Genomic DNA, 19,878 nt, shown 5'->3' with positions numbered 1-19,878 from the left:
TATTTCCCATGTGTTAATTGGCAACTGCAACTTCTTTTGCCGTGTTTTTCATTTCGACTCAACATCTGTAAGGGAGCTGCTGCAACCGTTTGATTGAAATGACAGATATTTTGGGTGGTTCTGAGAAATTCAAATATGGATTGCACTTGTTCTGTTCATATGATTGCACAATTAGTATTGGCTTGAATTTTCACCTGCAGCCATCTAGAATTCTAGATTCACATATCAGGCTTTCAAACTCGCATAAAATCAAACATATGCCACATCAAATCTTTGTGTTCATAAGCATTGCACAAATCCAACTACAGAAGTCACCGAAATCTTGAATTTTCTGTACAATCAGAAGTTTGATACAAGTTCCAGTAAAAGTTTTAGTTATACAAGTCATACAACAGAAAGGATCACTACACTGCCTAGCCGCAAAAGGCGAAACATTGGAGATTACACAGTACAACTGTAAGTTGACTGCAAAATAACAGCTCCATCTATGTACTTCTACCTAACAAAAATGTCAGCCCGTGTGTCCATACACATGAAGCGCGGACGAAGAAAGTCTGAAGTTAATGCAAAAGGAACTAGCTTTTCCGAAAGTACGAAAATAGTGTAGGTTGCTTGTCATGAGAAGTCTTCAGGTTGACCTTCTTCTTTGCCGGACTAGCACTAGACTTCTTATCAGATTCATTAGGAAGCGGTTTAGAATCAGCTAAAAACTCTTCATAGTCCCGCTTCGTCTGCTCCTTAGATGCATCCTCTTGAGACAATATAGAGACACTACTTTTTGAATCTTCACATTTCACAGTTGAGGATGGTTGCACCTTCTCCTCTTTGGTTTCAGGTTCTTCGTTTAAGCTTTCTGGAAACTCAGTCTTCACAGATGAGTCATGCAAACTTGTATCCTTTGGGTTTATCTCTTCTTTTTTGGTTCCCTTTGTTGAGAAAAATTTTGTGATTGAATTAGTGCCATCTGTCTTCAATTTTATCTGCAGAAAATGATGCAATCATTCAGTAGCGGTATTCTTTTAGTAATGAAACATAAATATATATCTTCCACCCTACCAGAGAAGGTAACTCTAAATGTCTCCTAATACCCTCCCAGACCCTAATGAAGACAGGATTCAATTCCAAATCTCTCACTGACAACTAAGAGACTTTACCAAACCATAAAAACTCAATTTCTTAAAAATATTACCCAAACTCAATATATTAAGATAATAGTACTCTACAGAAGACAGAGTAACGCATCATGATCTGAGCGGAAAGGTACCAAAAGCCAGTCTTTAACAGGTTTAATAAGGAATGGCACAGCACAATCTCCTTTATAAAACAAATCTCCACGAAACCATCTTCATAACTTTATCTTTTCCATGGAAACTTCCTAAGAAAAAGCATAAGTGAAAAATCATTTCGGAGATTCAAGACTGCAAGTCAACATTCCCATTTTACTCTGACTAGGAGATCTGGGTTAAAATCATTGGGTTTAAAACCTTCCTATTACCAAATGATATGCTTTATGTGTGTAAAAGAATACAGAATATCTGTCGCACCTCATTGCTACACTCTGGGCCATCAAAAGACACCTTACCCATTGCTGGTGTTACCGGGTACCATACCTGGTGATTAAGGGATTTAGCATCCAAGAAATAGTAAATTCTGTCTCCTCTTCTAAAAGTTCAAGAATTACGTACCAGATCAGGCCCTTCATATGGTTTAAGTAACTTATCAAAATTGGAAGCCGAAGAACCATCAAGCCATGTATCAACAGATTCCTTGTCACCCAAAACAACTGGCATCCTGTCTGTAGTAGAAAATAATTAAAATACATGTTAGGGTATAGGTCAGAATGGAAGGAAGTATCACATTTCACTCTTAACAAGGACTAAACATACAGCAAGTCAAACAATTGAAACTGGAAAAATGTACTGATAGTAACACTGCCAGTAACCTCAGACAGAAAATACACACTGAGCAAGTACTGCATAGTCTAAAAGAGTATCCACAGCCAACAAGGTATTAAAAAACAGAAACAAATGAAAAAAGAATGAGCAGGACTCACCATGGAGCCAACCCAAAGCTGAAGATGAAGAAGTTGTGATGATAGTGAAGGTGTAAAGTTTCTCACCTGCAGTCTCGCATTCAGTATATACATTAGTACCTAGATGTAAACAATAAAAAACTAAGTATTTACTGACCAAAAGTTTTCAGATCAAGTTAATTCAATGGAATACAGACATTAAGCAAAATCAAACTAACAACAGTTGTGATGTTCAGAAAAGGGTTTAAAAACAGAATGTTTGTACATAAACTACCTTCAGAGTTCTCCCATGAATCATAAAGAGCAGCAAACAGAAGAGGCCGGCCATCCTTAAAATGGACATAGTAAGGCTGCTTCTTAGAACCATCTTTTTTCCATTCATAAAACCTGAAAATGCAAATTTCACAACGTCTTCAGTTTGACATTCATTAGTAACAAGAAAACATGGAAAAGACTTGTGTACTTCAGTACGACCAAATTGAACACACATCGTGAAGTATAGTATAGTAACTGCTGCTAGATAAAAGATAAGTGCCTACACCTTGGAGGACAATATTATATTTTCAGCATAACCAATCATATTTTAAGTTCATTAGTTTCTAAAAATTAAAAGAATTCCATGACAGTACCAAATTTCGGAAACATTTACCTGCACTATTGTTTGTACATCATTTTCCATTTTTCCTTTTCATAACACGAAAATTAAAGAGCAGAAACACTTGACCGAAATTTAAGTGTACAAACCATTGGTCAAATTAAGTTGAGATTAGGACCCAAGAAAAAAAGTATGGTAAAATTAGTAAACTGTACAACAAAGAGAAACCAATCATATAACAAAAACAGCATACCCTTCTACTGCAACCACGCAGCGGCTCTTAGGAACCAGACGACGAAAAGACGCCTTCTCACAAATGGATTCAGAGCGAGCATTGAACTGCATAAACCATCGACACAAATGTTGCTTAATTTGAATCGAAAGAGGTTAAAACCAAGCTTAACTACTCCAACTTCAAATTGAATACCCAAAAGCACCAAAATGGGGCTTGATATTACCATCCTGTAATGATCAGGCTTCTCCGTTTTCTTAGTAAAACTCGGAATCAGTCCCCATTTCATACAATGAAGAACGACGCCGTCTTCACCATCTGCCCCGTCTCCTCTCCGAACCACCGGCAAATTCGCTCCCGGCGACACATTGTACCTCGGCTGATACCTGAAAATTAGTTCAAATCAGTCAAACTAATCGATTAAAAAACCAAAAATCTCAACAACAACAAACAAAAAAAAAAATAATATATATATATATATAAATCATATTCAGTGCTCACCGGTCCATATTAACAGAACGGACGGGTCCATGGTTCCGATAACAAGCCCTAGAGATGTCGTCGGCTCTCAGAGTACACCTTGCCCTCCCACACATCCTCGAAATCTGAAACAAGGCGGGAACCCAATGGCCGCACGCCTCTTATAACCGTCTGATTTCACTTTATTTCGACACGTGTCCTTGGGAATTTCTGAACCGGACCCGGTTCACTTTGCTACTAAACTACTGGCGAGTCATTCAGTCAGTCAGTCACAAGAACTGTGTTTCCTTCCGAAATGCTCTCCCTCGCGAAAAGGCTGAAGACGTTGCCGTGGTGCTTGGAGGCCGCCGGCAGCCAACTCCGGGGAATCCGGACGGAGGCGCGGTCGCCGAGGCGGCGGTTCAGGTCTCCGGCGATGGCGATGAGGAAGGCGGAGGAGAAGTCGGAGTGGTGGATAGTCGACGGCGAAATGCACGAAATCGGCGACCACGTGCCGCCGCGTGAGCGGTTCGTGATTCCGAGAGATAACATCCCCAACAAGCGCCGGAAGCAGCTCCGGGAACAGTTCATGCGCCGCACTCGCCTCGTTCTCAAGGAGACGGTAACTGACTTTTTCACCTGCGGGTTTTGGTTTCAATTTTACGTAGGGTTACAGTAATTGATGAATTTTGTGGAGGGTTTTAGATAGTGTGATGGTAATTGGAGGTTTGTAGTGGTGTGATTTTTGTTGAATGTGTTGATAGGAGCATGAGCCTTGGTGCAAAAAGTATATGGAGCTGTACCAGGAGCTTAGAGAGAATTGGGAAAGGCTGTACTGGGACGAAGGTTACTCGAAGAAGCTTGCGCAGGATCATGCTAATTACGAGTCTGCTGAAGATGATGATCAAGACTTCTCTCCATACCGGTATGTGTGCTTGTATAAATTTCTGTAGAACTTGTCTTTTCCTGGTGATGTGAAGTGTGGCTGTCTGTTGTATTGTATGATGACACTGCTTTTTTGTGTTTCAGGAGCAAGCAATCTCATTTCGAGCAATTTAAGGTTTGATATGTTACACTGATACAGTTCAATTTATAACCTGATGAAAGTATTGCTCTGCATCGTCCCACATTTTCACCAAGTTTATTATTACCCACAACATTATATTCTATAATCAGACTTGGTTAAATGGAACTATTCCAAGTGAACTTTATACAGCAGTGTATATAATTAAATTCTACATAATATATTATGATATAGTTGCCCCAACGATCACACTCTTGTACAATTTGACTTATATTTTGTTCAAGCATGGGCCTGAGTTCTTACTTCTTAGTTTGATTTTGGAATCTTCTTTTCTTTTCCCTTTTCCGTTTTGGCATTTGTTGTTTAATTACGTAGAAGCTAGTTTTGTTCATTTGATTAGTCACTTGGTTGCTTATTAGCACCTGCCTTTCATAGTATGTAACAGAAGTGGATAATCAAGTAACATTTTTAAAGGTTAGATATATGTGTTTCTATTTACATGTGCACGTTGCAAGTTTTTCTATATATCAAGGATATTGTGGTGTGAGGTTAGAGTGGCAGACCCATGAAATTCACGGTTTGGGGGTAGTGGGGAATCCGGAGATTAGAAAGGATGGAGGGGAGGAAAAGGGTATTAAGAAGGGGATGTTGACTCTTAGTTAACCATATTTGCCATGCTACTTGAAACTGTTTAACTAAGAGACTAAGAGCTCCTTAGCCAGATTATTATGTTTCACTGGTTAAAAATATCTGACACTGGCTGATAGGATTGAAAGTCTAATCAGAAGACTTATGTGGGAAGAGGGTCTTGAATTTTACCGTGAGAGACTTGGTATGCCGTCGTTAATAGGAATTATGGGTTTGCAAAGGAGGGGTGGGATTCTTGCATTGTGACAAGAGGGGAGGGTCTCGAATATTACTGTGAGAGACTTGATATGCTGTCATTAATAGGAATTATGGGTTTGCAGGAGAGGGGTGGGATTCTTGCATTGTGACAAGAGGTCCAAGTTGTTGTCCTTGGAAGGATATCTCTCAATGCATCAATGTTCTTTTTATCCTCTTTGTCAATTCTGCATGGGAATGGGAAAAGAGTGAGTTTCTGTGAGAACATTGGGTGGGGAAAACACTTTCTATAACCTTTTCCCTTCATTATACAGAGTTACAGCCACTCATTTTCAGAATGCCCTCTTGTAAGATTGTGTGATAATTTCATTTCTCATCTTTTGTCCTTGGTTTTGGGTTTTGGAGGAATCTTAATGTTCAGGGGTTGTGTTGACTGTTTAGAAATATTTTCTGCTTCTATCAAGCTCGGATATGAGAGAGCAAAGCCGGAATCATCAGGATTCTTCTTAAGTATGAACCTTTCTTGTCTTTTTTTGTCCTTTCTAAGGCTAAAGGTACATGAAAAGGTGCGAGCGCTGGTCTGATTACTTGTGATATGGGTCAGAAGTTTTTGCTGTGTTTCACTGAAATTCTGTGAGACGGACAGAAATGATCCAGAAAGTTTGAATCATTTGCTGCCTCACTGTCCGTGCTTTATCTTTGTTTGGTTTAGGCTTTATCTTTATTTGGAGGCTATTGTGAGTGGGGATAATCCCTATCATGTTGTGCTCTACTGTGTAAGCATATTACTTAGCTGCAAATATCTTCTATTATGGCACTTCTTTGGTGGGAAGAAATTGGAGGATGAGAGAAGCATGACTGAGGAGGCATGTATTTTGTGTGAAAGGGTTGGATCGTGGGCATCTCTATTTGCATTGATTGCTTCAGAATTCACTATTAATTCATAGAAGGCTATTCTTTATGATTGGTATGCTTCTGTGTATTGCATTATTAATTGTCACTGTTTTGATATGTGGACTTTCTTATCCTGTATGGTGTGCTTTGTTATAATATGAATACAAGTATGTTGCTTACATGGAGATAGTAGTAGAACAAATAAAGTGCTGTAGTACGATTTTGGAGATGAAAAATGTAGCCCAACATAAATAAGATTTGGCCACTATCTATGCTATGGCCGTCTGTCTCAGATTTCTCAGTCTGTACAAGGCAGTTTTTCGCAGGCTTTTTTGTATGCTGTTTAATAATTATATGAACCCCTAATTCTGCATCATAAGACATGATACTATGAATTAACGGTATAAATTGGGTTCCCTTGTGCTACTATGATTATTTCTCTGTCATCATTGGATGCAACTGATTTGGGTTTTGTTGTAGGACCATGGCTCTGGGAGTAGGCAAGGCGATACATGGGAAAAGGTTAACCAAATTAGGGATAAATTTGAGTATGACAGGGAAAGGAGGATGAAAGAAAAAGGTCAGTGCCATTGGTTCTTACAAATTTTCTGCTATGAACTTGTCTTTCTTTTATTTCTATTTGTTTTTTTTATGATTTCATAGATGAGTTGGTTCCGTGTGGATGTTCCATTAATCGTAAAACTTTCATGCACTGAGACTTTCTTATTATGGGTGGTACTTGGTAGAAGCTTGCCTTATATGATTGTTAGCTATCTAGCTAGTTTGGTTGTCAAGGACTCAAGTGACTGGACTAAAACCTCTAATTTTCTGTGGTTTGATGACCTAAGCATCTATAGAGGTTTCATCCAAGCTTTGTGTTTTAGAACTAGAATTTGTGTATACTAAGACTAAAATGATGCTGCAATGACTGTTCCTTTCAAGTTTGTAAAGGATTATACAATCCAACGGCTGCTGAAATAACACTTTCTCTAATTTTTTAATTTAATTGCTAAAGTCTACAATTTTCCAGAGTGTCAGTGTATTTTCAATCGAGAGATTGTTTAATTGTGCAGTTCTAATTAGTTTTCTGTGTTTGAGCTGCAGCATTTGCACCTATGCATGGAGAAGTTTCTTCTAACATCCATGATATGAACTCCAGAAGACAGCCATTTGACAGCCAGAGATACTTTTCCGAAAGCGACAGAGAGTGAAGAATTATTGATGGTAACCATCTGTTGGGTATTACGATAGAGCTGACATTGTTTTCTATCTTAGAAAGAGTACGAGTAAAATTATTAAATTAAACTGATCCTTGGAGAATTTAAGATGGACTTGAGCAATCTTAAAGAACTCTCAAACTTTTACAAAGCTCTAGTTCTCTGTAGGTCTCCCCTTATATGATAGAATTCTCCACACATGTAAATATATGTAATGCATGTGGTGATGGAAGTTAGTGAGAGAAGGACTCATGATGTTTACATGAACATGAGGTTGTCTGATATTATTATTATTCTCTTTTTTCTTTTTTTCTTCTTTCAGAAAGACAGGTAGTTTTCTATCTAATATAGCAGCATTGCAAAAAAAAAAAACCAATCATGGTGGAACGAAACAAGTTCCTATAAAGCAGTAAAGCAGTGTTACGTCGCTCCACACTGGTTATGCCCAAGAAGCAAAATTTGCTATACAGGTGAAAGGATCTAAATTCTCATATATTCCCGTTCGCAACTGTGTCATGACTGTCATCTTATCAAGCAATGAGATCTGGTGTAAAAGGAAAAGCTATAACTTCACGTAGTGCTATATGATAGCTACAAAGCGGCTCCAGATTGGTTGGGATAATGGTGCTCCGGATTGGAGACAGAAATCTCTGATTCATACAAGTTTAAGGATGCGTCTGAGCTTTATTGTGAGGTATGTTGGTTTGAAACCCACAAGAGAATTGAAACGCGCATCTGTCCCGTCCTCAACGTATAAAGCTTAGCTGGTGTACAAGTTAACTTAATGGGCATCGGCCCTGGACTGACTTGTCAATGTCATAGGTGGCGCAAGAGCTTATGTCTTTCCATTGTGAATGCCTTGGACTGAAGAGAATCGTTAAGTCACGAAATCAAGTTTGTTAAATTTCAACATGAAGACAGGTTGGCTGGACATGGAGGTGGGTGAGTTTAACTGTCAAGGAGACCAAGATGGGGAGTTGGAAATGATATTTTGTGATCCTGGGACGAGCAAAGGTGGTCTCCTTTCTCAAGGGATTGCGGCCGGAATAAAAAGCTAGGAACTAGCTAACATGCGTATATGGTTGTAGGTACCCATCAGGATAATGGTGACGATTTGCGACCCGGCAATTTTGAGTTTTAAGCAGCCACCGTCGATGGCGGCTATTAAGAAGAGTACTTCCCTCTCACACTAACCACATCTCATACTGTCGTATCAAAACACAAAACCAAACAGCACATTTCCTAGTCGCTTACAGTCTAATTAGTTCTCTTGATTCGGCTTGTTTCATTTCTTGACACTTGACAGATAGATATTGTTTCTTCTTCATAATTTATAATCCAAATTCACTTGTGTCTGTTGGTGTTTAGGAGTTTATCTTATGTCCTTGGATGAAAATCAGGAGTTTATAAGACGTATTAATATTTCAGAGCTGCCAACCCTCTTCGCATTTTTTAATTCCGCCCCAACCCATCCACTCTTCCTAAATCCATCTGAAACACTTGGTTGCTTTCTACTGTGACGAGCTTATTGCATTGCCTCTAGACTTTTAGTCCTTCAGGTGAACAAGAGGAGGAAAAACGGTTTGAACATCTCGTGCATGCGAATTCCTCACATCTTATCGAAAATCAAATAAATATAGATAGGATCGGTGTATGCATCACGTACGTAATGAGTACACTGGATACTCTAATTTTCATTATTGCCGCATATTTTTCTTTTTGGTAGGCATCCTCCATATGTGAGTGATGCATACCTTTGCAATGAATTCGACTCTTAGTTAGCATAGGGAACATTACCATATCTGCTCATCTTCTCATACAAATATGTTATCAAAAATATCATGTTCACTGCGTTTAATTGCCATTGTTCCTCAGATGATTATCTCCTATTTATTTCCGTAGTGTATAGAAATGAATATGGTTTTTTGTTTTTGGGCGTGTAACTACTAATTACTGAATAGAATTATCCAAAAAAAAAAAAACTAATACTGACTAGAAATGAACATGGTCATTTGTTTTAGGCTTTAATATGGGATAAAAGAGTAAACTAAAATAATTTACCTAGTGTTTATATAACTCGAGTAAGAATAAAAACGCATGTCACAAAGACCAGCCTAAAAACAATTCCATATTCATTTTGTAGTACGACATACTGGCAAGATCTGGTATACTATCTTGAAAGTACAGCCACATTTTCCTATATCATATACGTGTGTAACTGTACTCCAAAAAAAGGCATTGGCAGAACTTTGAGCATACGTGGCGGCGGACATAATATAACTTGCAAAAAACTGTCCTTAAATTGATGTCGCTCCTATTAGATTTAATATGTAACATAAGTTAGAAACCACTATTACGAAGCAAACAAAAATCATCAGTCCCTTTCTAACATATATATTTTCAAAGAATAAAGTGTTAACAATTTTCAATTGCTAATAATTAGTCAGTAAGAATTGGTAGTGCAACTGTGTAAGAACCAGCAGAGACAATCATCGAGCATCAGACTTCACTTTCTAAGGAAAATTGGTATCCAACTATTTTTTTCATTATTTTTCTAATCGAAATAGAGTAGGAAGACTAGAAGCTGAATCAAGTCGTGAGATAACAAAGCTACACACCAAGAAGCAATGAAGCATTATCTTGTTCTCGTCATTCTTGGGGAGTGCCAACGAAACTAGGCTAAGCTATTCAGTATGGACGAGATTGTCATCAGTAAAGTACGAAACACGTTTAGTAGAAGGGAGAATTATAAAAATGGTTACTGAATCTCATTCAACACTTTGGTGAGTGGTGACTGTTCTTTTAGATCACTTTAATCACTCAAATTTAACTTTGGTATGAAACTAAAAGCAAAAATACAATTAATGGAACACACTTTTGGTGACCACATTCGGCAGAACAAGAATACACAATTACCTTGTAAAAAACAATGGATTTTTTGTCTATGTACAAGATGCTAAAGAAAATTAAGACTCCAACTAAATACACAATCACATATACATTGAACTTACGGATTGACCATGGATTGCTTGATAAATGCCATGATTCAGCTCTCACTCACTCTTTCTCTCTCACACAATTACAACAATTATGAAACCTGCAAAGCTCTGACTCGCGCAGTTAGCTCCCGAACTTGACTCCTCAGACGCTCAGGATTGCAGAAGAAATCAACAAAAACACCCCGTTGAAGCCTAACTTCTTGTGAGTGGTGTTTAACTATCTGCATGACATATATGTAAGAATTACATTAAGAATAACACTACTACGGTTCCAAAAGTTTTCTTAAGATAAACAAATATGCAACATAATGTAAGAACGTTTTTCAACATACTCAATTTCTTAATAGATTTAACTAATAAAGCAAAATTATACTCACAATGCCTAAGTTGTGCTTCATAGTGTGGATCTAACTCAAACAAGGAGAAAGACGGTGGAAAAAGAAAAAAGAAAAAACTTTACCTCATTCTTCTTACGGTGCTCTAGTGTCACCTCTTCAACTGCAGCTGAGAGTTTTGCATTTATCTTCTCCATTTCATCAAGCTCTTTCATCAATGGCTGGAAAGACAAAAAACATCAATGGTCAAAGGAAAATAAAAAACAGAACAATTAACATAAATAGCTTCAGTCACGAGACATTCACATGAATCAGAAAAAAGTGAGAAGAACGTAGCATGCCTGCTATAACATGATTTTGATGCAGTTAGAATAACCTACTCATGCAGAGTAACCACAGGCTTGTATTCAACAGAAATTTACAGGAGTCTAATAGTAAGGTTCATACCCGAGATGTCAGTATTGGTTGCGCAGTTGTTGAGGACGCAAACAGCAATTTCTGCAAACTCTGAATTAGAGTGCACCTAATACACAAACAAATGAGATAAGAAGCTTTCCCCGAGAAAAAATGATTCAGCATACTTTTGCACAAAAGAGGTCAGACTCAGTGTCGAGGAGAAGAGACATTGGATTGCCAACATAAAGTCATTGAAATACCATGCATGTATCATACCAAATTACAGGGATGTCGGAGCAACAAACCTCATTCCAAAGTCTCATGTAAACCTAATTCCAAAGTCTCTTTATGTAAACTTTTTTTGAAACGTCTTTTTGTAAACTTTTAGCTATGGTAGGATTACAGTATAAAAATTATAGTTCGAATAGCATTATTGTCCAATTTTCTATAGCAATTTGCCCACTGTATAACCTGAAATCACCCCAAGAACATAAGGAGTCCATGAAAAATATCCCACCAAGGGTTTCAGAGCTCTTTCCACTAGATTGGCATCCAACCCATACTCCTTAAACCCTTATTTGCTTTTTATCACAATGGCTTTCCAATGGGAACCCCATAGCCACTTGCCAGAGCAAAGCCAAATTTTTCCTCGCTGTGTTACCAATCCCCAGCCCTCCCCCCTTCATACCTTGTGACACAGTCCCAATCAATTACATGATCTGTGCAACCTTCCCCAGCCAATAGTGTATTAACACGTCCTCCATACAATGATAGGTACAATCAGTCCATTTTGACAAGATATTTCTAGTTTGAGTCAATGATTGTTTGATCAGTATTCATATCTTATAAGAACAAGTGGGGTAACTCACAGCTCGTTGACACATCTGCTTCTGTCTTCTGGAAGAGAAGTCTCAAGATCTGACTCAAGGGTCATCAAATCTGAATGAAGACTAGATATTTGCTGCACAATACCCGGAGCTGATACATATGTTGACAACCCAGCTTGAGCATCTACCGATAGACAGATAAACAACAGAGACTGAGTACTATCATTTAACAAAAAATCTAACAATCACTATATGCATAAATAAGCTTATCCAAAAAGATTGCACTGTCATTACTTGAATGGATACTCAAAAGATCTCTAACGCCATGCAAAAAGTGATCTTGATCATCCACTCCTCCTTGTTCTTGTACATCAGATGCAGCTTGGATGAGGGCTAAGCAACGACCCTAGAACAATAACAAAGCAATGTCAGCCGTATTGAAACAAAAAGGAAGAAATAGATAAAGGATAGAGAGGATTCACTATTAAGAAAGGTTTCTACAAAAATTTGAAGAATAACAGTTTTGAGCAAATTCATAACCACAGCATCAAACTAAGATGTGTTATCATGGAACTTGGTGAGAGAGAGAGAGAGAGAGAGAGAGAGATATTAGAAGCAGTAGATGGATATATATCATACCACACGGCCTTCAGTTGCTGACAGGTAGGCTTGCACCTCTGATTCAATGACTTTCAGCAACGAATATGCTCCAAGCATGTGTTTCTTTTCCAACTGGCAAGCTAGTTTTAAAAGTTGGTGCCTTGCAAGTTGATTAACAAGATGATTTATAAACTGCCAAAAGGAATTCAGAAAACATATGTTAGAAGATCAGAACGCTTGGAGGAATTAACTGACTTCTCTTTCCATTGATGCTACAAAAAGAATAATATTGAAATCCATTTTTTCATGCTTTGCCTATATTGCAAGATATAACTTGCAGGACTTGGACCTTCAGATCAGATTAGCATTTACAAGATCACATAAGACAGAGATAATGGAGATCTCATATGTTACCATACCGCTTTCTGGCGGTTGATATAGTACTCTTGTCGCATGACCTTTAAGTCATAATCACCTACAAATTCATAAAGCAAGATTAATCAACCAGACAAAAAATAAATGCTTGAAGCAGAAAAGGAAAGTAATCGGATATTCATTCATCTTAGATGTGTGGTAAGCTCTCAACACCTTGCAATATGTATGTGTCTTGGAGCTGAGCCAGCTCCCAACAAAGATCCGGAATAGTCTAAAGAGATTAAATAAATAAAGGGACATAGTTAGTATTAAAAAAAAATTTAAACTAAATGATTGAAATAAAAGCTCATGATATTTTACGAGTAAAATTATGTTGAAGCTAGAAAGAACCACAAATAGCAGAAGAAACTTGTACGAGAATCAGAGCATGCACCCATCCCCAAACAAGAGAAAAAGCCCAGAAGTGAGACAGGAAAAAAACATGCAAGGAAAACCTAATGCTTAAACTGAAAAGTCCATAAGCTACCAGAGAAATACTTGAAGATAAATACTAGTAGATTGCAGGTCTATGATCCTTTTCTCATCACATACATAATCCTCCAAAAAAATTTGGTCGAGACTCAGAACTATAACTCCTATTGGTATCAACATTTGTCAGAACATTCGTTTACAGCCAGTACTGTGCAGGAAACTTGTAAACCCGGACCCTACAAACCTCAGATAACAATTTCTCCTCCTTGTTATAGGAATTTGATAGTTCTCCTACAAGTTCCGAATGTTTTCTCCTGTAGTGTCAAACATAAACTTTATAAAATAGTTGGTATAAAACATTAAAAGCGGCCAATAAACAAACAGTAATGGCTTGAAAATTTCAAATGCATAATTTGGTTATACCTTAGGGAATGAAGATCAAGATGAATGTGTGCTTCATCTGATGAAACTTGAGCTTTAAGTGACATTAGAATAGCTTGTTGCTTAGCATTCTCAACTTGAGCTTCCACCCATTGTCTTTCACTTGTCCCAAAACTGCACAAATTAGACAGTTGCAACATCTTCAGGAATTGTAAGATACACAATTCCAGCATAAACTACACGAAGAAAAAAAAAAATGCAAGTTTTATACACATCTGCATGAACAGAGACACACATAAAGATGCAAAAAAAAATAAGCCAAAATGAAATGAAAAATTTCTATGTTGTACCTCCCAAGCCTACCAAAAAAAAATTAATAACAACAACAATAATAAATAGTATTCAGCAATAGTTCAAAATTAACTATCAATTTAGAATTCCCTTCTGTTCCCCCTCCGCATATGGAGGCGATTATTTCATCAGAATGTAATGATCTTTGATCAATGAAGTAACATTCATTTTGATCAATGAAGTAACATTCATTCCCCTCAAAAAAAAAAACTATCAATTTCTGGTGAACTCTTTCTAACGTTCTTGAGGCATGGAAGTAATTAATACAACCACATTTCTAGTTTATACAATCGCAATTCCACCTATTTCTTAGTAATTACACCCCGACTTTAATAATCCTGACTCTGTCACTCATCCTCTAAACCTGTCCCCAGAAAATAAGTGGGCATTATCTCTACCAATCAGCATAAGTATACAACTTTGTGAAAGAAAAAGACATTACATACATAGAACGCAGTCGTTGCAATTCCGAGACACGTTGATGCTGGGATTTTTCTAAATCTGCAGCAACCAAAAGACCAGGAAGAGGGAGTCAATAGTGCTACTCTTTGTAAGAAAAGCTACATAAGACATCTGAATACAAAGAGAATCTAACCAGAGAATGCCGGTTATTTATTGCATCAAAGACATAGTGACACCAGCATGTATTAAGCACAAGAATAATACACAAAAAGAGGGAGGAAAAAGAAGCAGTCAAAACTGAAAACCTATTGCCTTTATTTTCATTTTGAAAGTATGGCAGCCCACAGCCGATAGGAGGAAAATACTTCTATGGTATACAGAATGATTGCATTACAGTATCAACTCTGAAGCAATGTGCATTTATCACTCCTTTCATTGGGTCATTAAATTCATGATTTTTAAAAGAGAATTTTCAAATGGTAAATAGCGTATGGTACTGTCAGAGACATTAAACAGAATCCTTATGTTATCCCAACAACCACACTCGATATGCAACACTAAGAAAATTGGAAAAGCGAAAAACTGGAGATTGAATACGGAAAGATTAATGTGAACGGGAGGCAAATAACCACAAGAGTGAAAAGTGAGAACACAAGCTGTAGCGAGAAATCATTACCTCTCACAATGATATTTGAGATGTCTTCAAGACTCACCCATGAACACTTGGACTTTCCATCTTCAGCAACTAAACGAAAGGGCCCCTGTACATGTCCTTTAATAAGACCTTTTTCCTTTTCAATAACTAAACAAAGAATAGATTACATGATACGCGAGGAGCGAACAAGAGATCCACAGACACTGGAGAAGTGGAGGCAAAGAAGGTATATAACCGAAGAAATACGAAGTTAAGTAATATATAAGAGACGAGGAGGAAACAAAGTTCAACATTGCATTCAAAAGAATATAGTGGTAGCATTCCCTAGCAAAGGACAATATCACTCACTACGCCTATGAAAACTTATATAAAGTTACTTGAGGTGAGCATTGTGAAAACACATGCTTGAAATCTGAACTTTATCATTGATCTTTTATTAAATAAGAGCTCGTAAATTTAACCAGCAGAAAATTGAACTCACAAAGAATTATATTCTACCAAGATGATTCGAGAAGGTATTCCAGCAAAAAAAAAAATATTGAATATTCAAAAAGGAAGATTGCTGAAAAGCTTGCTAGGCCTATGTCATAAGAGTGTTAACTGAAATGCAGAATCCCGAATTAGACTAGCAGAGTAGGACTTCAAAGGGCAATAAAGGCGCACACATATGCCAACAGACATTAGATTAGCAATTCCTTCAAGGGAAAGAAATTATCCACATACTGTGTCCAACTGCTTAGCAAACCACTGATTGAGCTCCTTTATACAGGATGAATCTCCAAGCAAGTACGGATGAAAGTCTGAATACGCTAAATAGATTCCATCCCCTGCAGTTTCAGTAGTGCTAAAAATATCAGCAAAGGAAAGAAACCCTAACTATAAAGATAATGGTCTTAATTACTTCCCCAGTTGTGCATAGATTCCACAATCATTTTCGTATTAAAATATGAAGCAATATAAAATAACAAGGAAGGCAAGGCAAAGAATTTCCATGTATATTCAGATGCCAACACAAGTTCTATAAGGCAGAAGATGTTAATACCGTCCCCAGAGTGATAATGAGCCAATTCCTGTGCTGTAGATGCAATCCTTCCGAGAACTGCATTCATCTAAATCACAGTAACACATTTAAGTAACTTCAGGAATCTAGTAAAAACATACACAGATGAGTACTTGTCTGTCAGTAAAATAAAAAATAAAACTTTGCACACATCAAATTAATACTTTTGTTGATTTGTATTGATGTTTAAGCCACCTACTTGTTGTCTGTGTATTGAAAACCAAACCTAAGGAAACAAACTACTAAGACATGAAGAAATTATAGTAGCAGATTTTCCATAATGTGTGTCAAACCAATGTGTACATTAGCCAGATCTGTCTCAAGATTGATCACGTGTGACAGTATATATGGAACAAATAAAGCTACTCTAGTTAAGGAGCCTTCTATACATACCTGCATATTTTTTGCAGAAAGGGTGTCATCTATGGTTGTAAGATGTCCATTAATAGTAGATGTTGCAGCAACTCGAGCCCGTCTACCTTGGATCAAAGAAGAAGCTTGACCAGTAAGCATGTCAAATTGAGACTGCAGATGTCTAAGCTGCTTCTGCAACTGCAGAGATTCAGATTTATATGCCAGAGTTGCATCCCTAAGAATAAAAGAAGAGCATAAGTAATGGGATCAGGATAACACATTGCATCAGTAGCCGAAAAAGTTACAGCTTCAAATGGAACTAAGGAACTAATCACTGGTACATCTGAGAAGATATATCATCTTCACAAACCTAAAACCAGGTTTTCAAATTGCAATGAAGAAAGAACCAAACCCAAACAAAACTCTAGATGATGCGAACTTCCAAAATATGATACATTCTGATGCTAAAACATGCAAACAAGCAACTGAGCCTCGTCACTGCTGATCCTAGTTTAATAACCATTCTTATGTTACACTAGTAACCAAGAAATGTAACCAAGTTTAACGAAATCATTCCAATCCTCTAGTATCAAAAAATAGAGAATAGAAACAAATTACCTAATATCTTTGAGTCCCTCTTCGGCTGCGAAAACCGCCTCCTGGTTATCTCGGCTGGAAGAAAACGCCGAAATGCTGTCATAAGCAAAGTCCAAATCTTCTCCCTGCAAATTTAAACACACACCAACCAATGCATCATACTCGGAAGCTCAATCAAACTAAACAAAAGTCCGAATTTTACCTCTAATAGCTTCCCCTCCTGTAAAAACTGCTCGTACCTGAACCACAAATTTCATATCAAATTCTTGAAATTCGAGCAGACGATTAGAATAGAAGGTTGGAGAGAGAAGAGAGGTTACCGGGAGAGCTCAGTGAGGGAGAGAACGTTAGAAGGGCGGAGGCTGGAGCAGACCCAATCGAGGATAGGTCGAGCGTCGTCGTATTGGAAAGGCCATTCGAAGCTGTCAGGGTCCAATGCGTCGGCGCCTTCGTACCCCAATTCGCACAGCAGCGCGCACAGTGTGGCTCCGCTCATTTCCGATCGGAGTCTCTCTCTTCTCTCAGATCTCGGTTGGTTTTTTTTTCGAATTTCAAATTGGCGACTGATAGAGATAGATAGGGGAAAGGTAATGGGGTTGTAATTTGCAGTGTTTTGGCGCCGGCTAGTGTATTGACTTTTTACCTTCTTTGCTTTGTTTTTGTTTCTTTTCGAGTGATGTTTTACTTTTATTGTTTATTGTTACCTTCGCCAGTTTATTTGGAAATGCTCTTTGCAGAGTTTATTTGGGATTTGATGCGACTTTCCAAAAAAAAAATGTTAACAATGTGTTGTCGAAATGACAAGATGTGAATTAAAACTGTTTCACATCTGATAAATATTACTTATAAAAGTGATGTTAAGACCTTGAGTTTTAAAAAGTAAATACAACTTAAGTTTGTTTCTAAAATCAACCTTGAGTGCATTAGGAGGAATTGTTTTGGAAATAAAGATCTCGTGTGCAATGGTTAAAAGAGGGTGACTGAAATACTGGTTTCTTTCATAAGAAAGCCGAAAGCAGGAGAAGGAAGAAGGCTTTACAAGGCCTTTTTGATAATGATGGAAATTGGAAAGACGATGATGCAGGAATGGAGGAAGTGGTAACCGATTATTTCTCAAAAATGTTTCAGGCTTTAGTGATTGATTATGATGCAGTAGAGACAAAGTTGGTAGCAATACAATCGTGTGTGACCGATGATATGAACAAGCAGTTGTGTAGGAACTATTCAACGTTGGTATGCCTCTTTTGTTTTTCCAACGTTACTGGGATACAATTGGACCTGAGGTGACTGCAGCTAGCTGTTCAAAAAAAAAACTTAAAACCAAGTAGATACTGAAACAAATCAATTATAATCATGTGTGCTTGATTATGAAAGTTGATAACCCGGAGAAAATGGTTGATCTGAGACCAATTGCACTGTGCACTGTGCAATGTGCTTTACAAAATTTGTGCAAAGACTCTGGCAAACCGGTTGAAGGTGATTCTCCCCTCAATTATCTCTCTTTATCAAAGTGCGTTTGTTCCTGGGCAATCATGGGAGGTTAATTATAGATAATATTTTAGTTGCCAATGAGGTAGCACAATTTATTCATAACATATGTGAAGGTAGAGTTGGTTATATGGCATTGAAACTGGATCATAGCAAGGCTTATGATCGATAGGATGGAGTGGGACTTTTAGGAGAGGGTAATGAAGCAATTCGACTTCTCCCACAACTGGATTAATCTTGTTATGCAATGTGTGACTACTATCAGGTACTCTTTTCTGGTTAGAGAGCGTCCACGGGGTTACTTATCTCCACCCAAGGATTGAGACAAGGAGACCTTTTGTCTCCTTATTTTTTCTATTGAGAGCAGAAGGATTTTCAGCATTGCTACAAGCTAGGCTGCTTGAGGGTTCTCTACCTGGAGTGGAGGTATGTGACAATGCACCTCTTGTAAATCATCTGCTATTTGCAGACAATAGTATGTTGTATGTTGAAGCTTCGGTTCAAGCATGTGTTACGATCCAAGAAGTTATTGATACCTATAGCAGAGCTACAAGCCAGGTGATAATATGGCAAAAAGTTCAGTAGCATTTAGTAAGAATGTTGCAGAGGAGAGGCATGATACTTTGTCAAGGAAGCTTGGAATGCAGGTTGTTGAGACGCATGAACGGTATTTCGGATTACTGACCTATGTAGGGAGGAAGAAATTAGAATCTTTCGGGTATATAAAGGAAAGATTAGAAGCTAAGCTAGCTGGTTGGCAAGGAAAATATCTTAGTGGTGCTGGTAAGGACATTTTGATTCGAGTTGTAGCACAAATATTACCTACTTATGCTATGAGTGTTTCCGGTTAACATAGGGCTTTGTGATGATTTGGAACAAATGTGTGCACGTTTCTGATGGGGAAGCACTTTGGATCATAATAAGATACACCGGAAGAAGTGGGATATGATGTGCAATCCGAGAAAAGCTGGTGGATTAGGGTTCAGAAGCTTATCGAATTTCAACATTGCTATGCTCTCTAAATAGGCATGGAGAATATTGTCTGATCCTCATTCTCTCATAGCTGTATCTACAAGGCTCGCTACTTTCCAGATTGTTCTTTTTGGGAAGCAACTGAACATAGCTCTCCTTCATTTTCTTAGAGAAGCATTTTTAGGACGTGATATGTGTTAAGAGAGAATTCTCATTGGCAGGTTGGTAATGGTGCAGATATTAGTATTTTCTCAGATCATTGGATCCCAGAAATTGGTAAACCTACATGTGGCAGTAGAGCTGAGACAGAAGCTGTTGT

The 19,878-nt window shown here is 37.8% G+C and overlaps 3 protein-coding genes across 4 annotated transcripts; 1 reads left to right on the top strand and 2 right to left on the bottom strand.

The window, feature by feature from the left end:
- Nucleotides 1-460: 460 nt before the first annotated feature.
- On the bottom strand, nt 461-3,455 carry LOC101298955 (UPF0361 protein C3orf37 homolog). 2 transcript variants are annotated; one of them, XM_004290093.1, is made up of 8 exons: nt 3,361-3,455; nt 3,086-3,245; nt 2,881-2,966; nt 2,307-2,419; nt 2,054-2,119; nt 1,686-1,795; nt 1,545-1,610; nt 461-980 (listed from the first exon to the last, which is right to left on the bottom strand). In XM_004290093.1, the coding sequence occupies exons 1-8, from the start codon at nt 3,453-3,455 to the stop codon at nt 576-578; spliced, it is 1,101 nt and encodes a 366-aa protein (XP_004290141.1). In that variant the 3' UTR covers nt 461-575. The 2 variants fall into 2 exon arrangements, with proteins under 2 accessions (XP_004290141.1, XP_004290142.1); XM_004290094.1 differs by having other exon boundaries at nt 2,054-2,152; nt 3,361-3,369.
- Nucleotides 3,456-3,612: 157 nt separating this feature from the next.
- LOC101298666 lies at nt 3,613-7,601 on the top strand. The gene is made up of 5 exons (XM_004290092.1): nt 3,613-3,940; nt 4,083-4,243; nt 4,348-4,378; nt 6,560-6,659; nt 7,184-7,601. Exons 1-5 carry the CDS (start codon nt 3,635-3,637, stop codon nt 7,288-7,290), a joined length of 705 nt encoding a protein of 234 aa, XP_004290140.1. The 5' UTR covers nt 3,613-3,634; the 3' UTR covers nt 7,291-7,601.
- A 2,532-nt stretch (nt 7,602-10,133) lies between these two features.
- On the bottom strand, nt 10,134-17,595 carry LOC101298381 (HAUS augmin-like complex subunit 3-like). Its single transcript, XM_004290091.1, has 18 exons — nt 17,420-17,595; nt 17,302-17,338; nt 17,121-17,224; nt 16,542-16,737; nt 16,131-16,197; nt 15,812-15,915; nt 15,110-15,194; nt 14,478-14,532; nt 13,723-13,854; nt 13,544-13,613; nt 13,042-13,099; nt 12,873-12,928; nt 12,493-12,645; nt 12,148-12,259; nt 11,896-12,037; nt 11,078-11,153; nt 10,756-10,851; nt 10,134-10,516 (listed from the first exon to the last, which is right to left on the bottom strand). The coding sequence occupies exons 1-18, from the start codon at nt 17,593-17,595 to the stop codon at nt 10,385-10,387; spliced, it is 1,851 nt and encodes a 616-aa protein (XP_004290139.1). The 3' UTR covers nt 10,134-10,384.
- Nucleotides 17,596-19,878: the final 2,283 nt, after the last annotated feature.

Source organism: Fragaria vesca, linkage group LG2 (assembly GCF_000184155.1).
Source record: "Fragaria vesca subsp. vesca linkage group LG2, FraVesHawaii_1.0, whole genome shotgun sequence".
Classification (NCBI taxonomy): Eukaryota; Viridiplantae; Streptophyta; class Magnoliopsida; order Rosales; family Rosaceae; genus Fragaria; species Fragaria vesca.
This window is presented reverse-complemented; position numbering and strand designations above follow the sequence as displayed.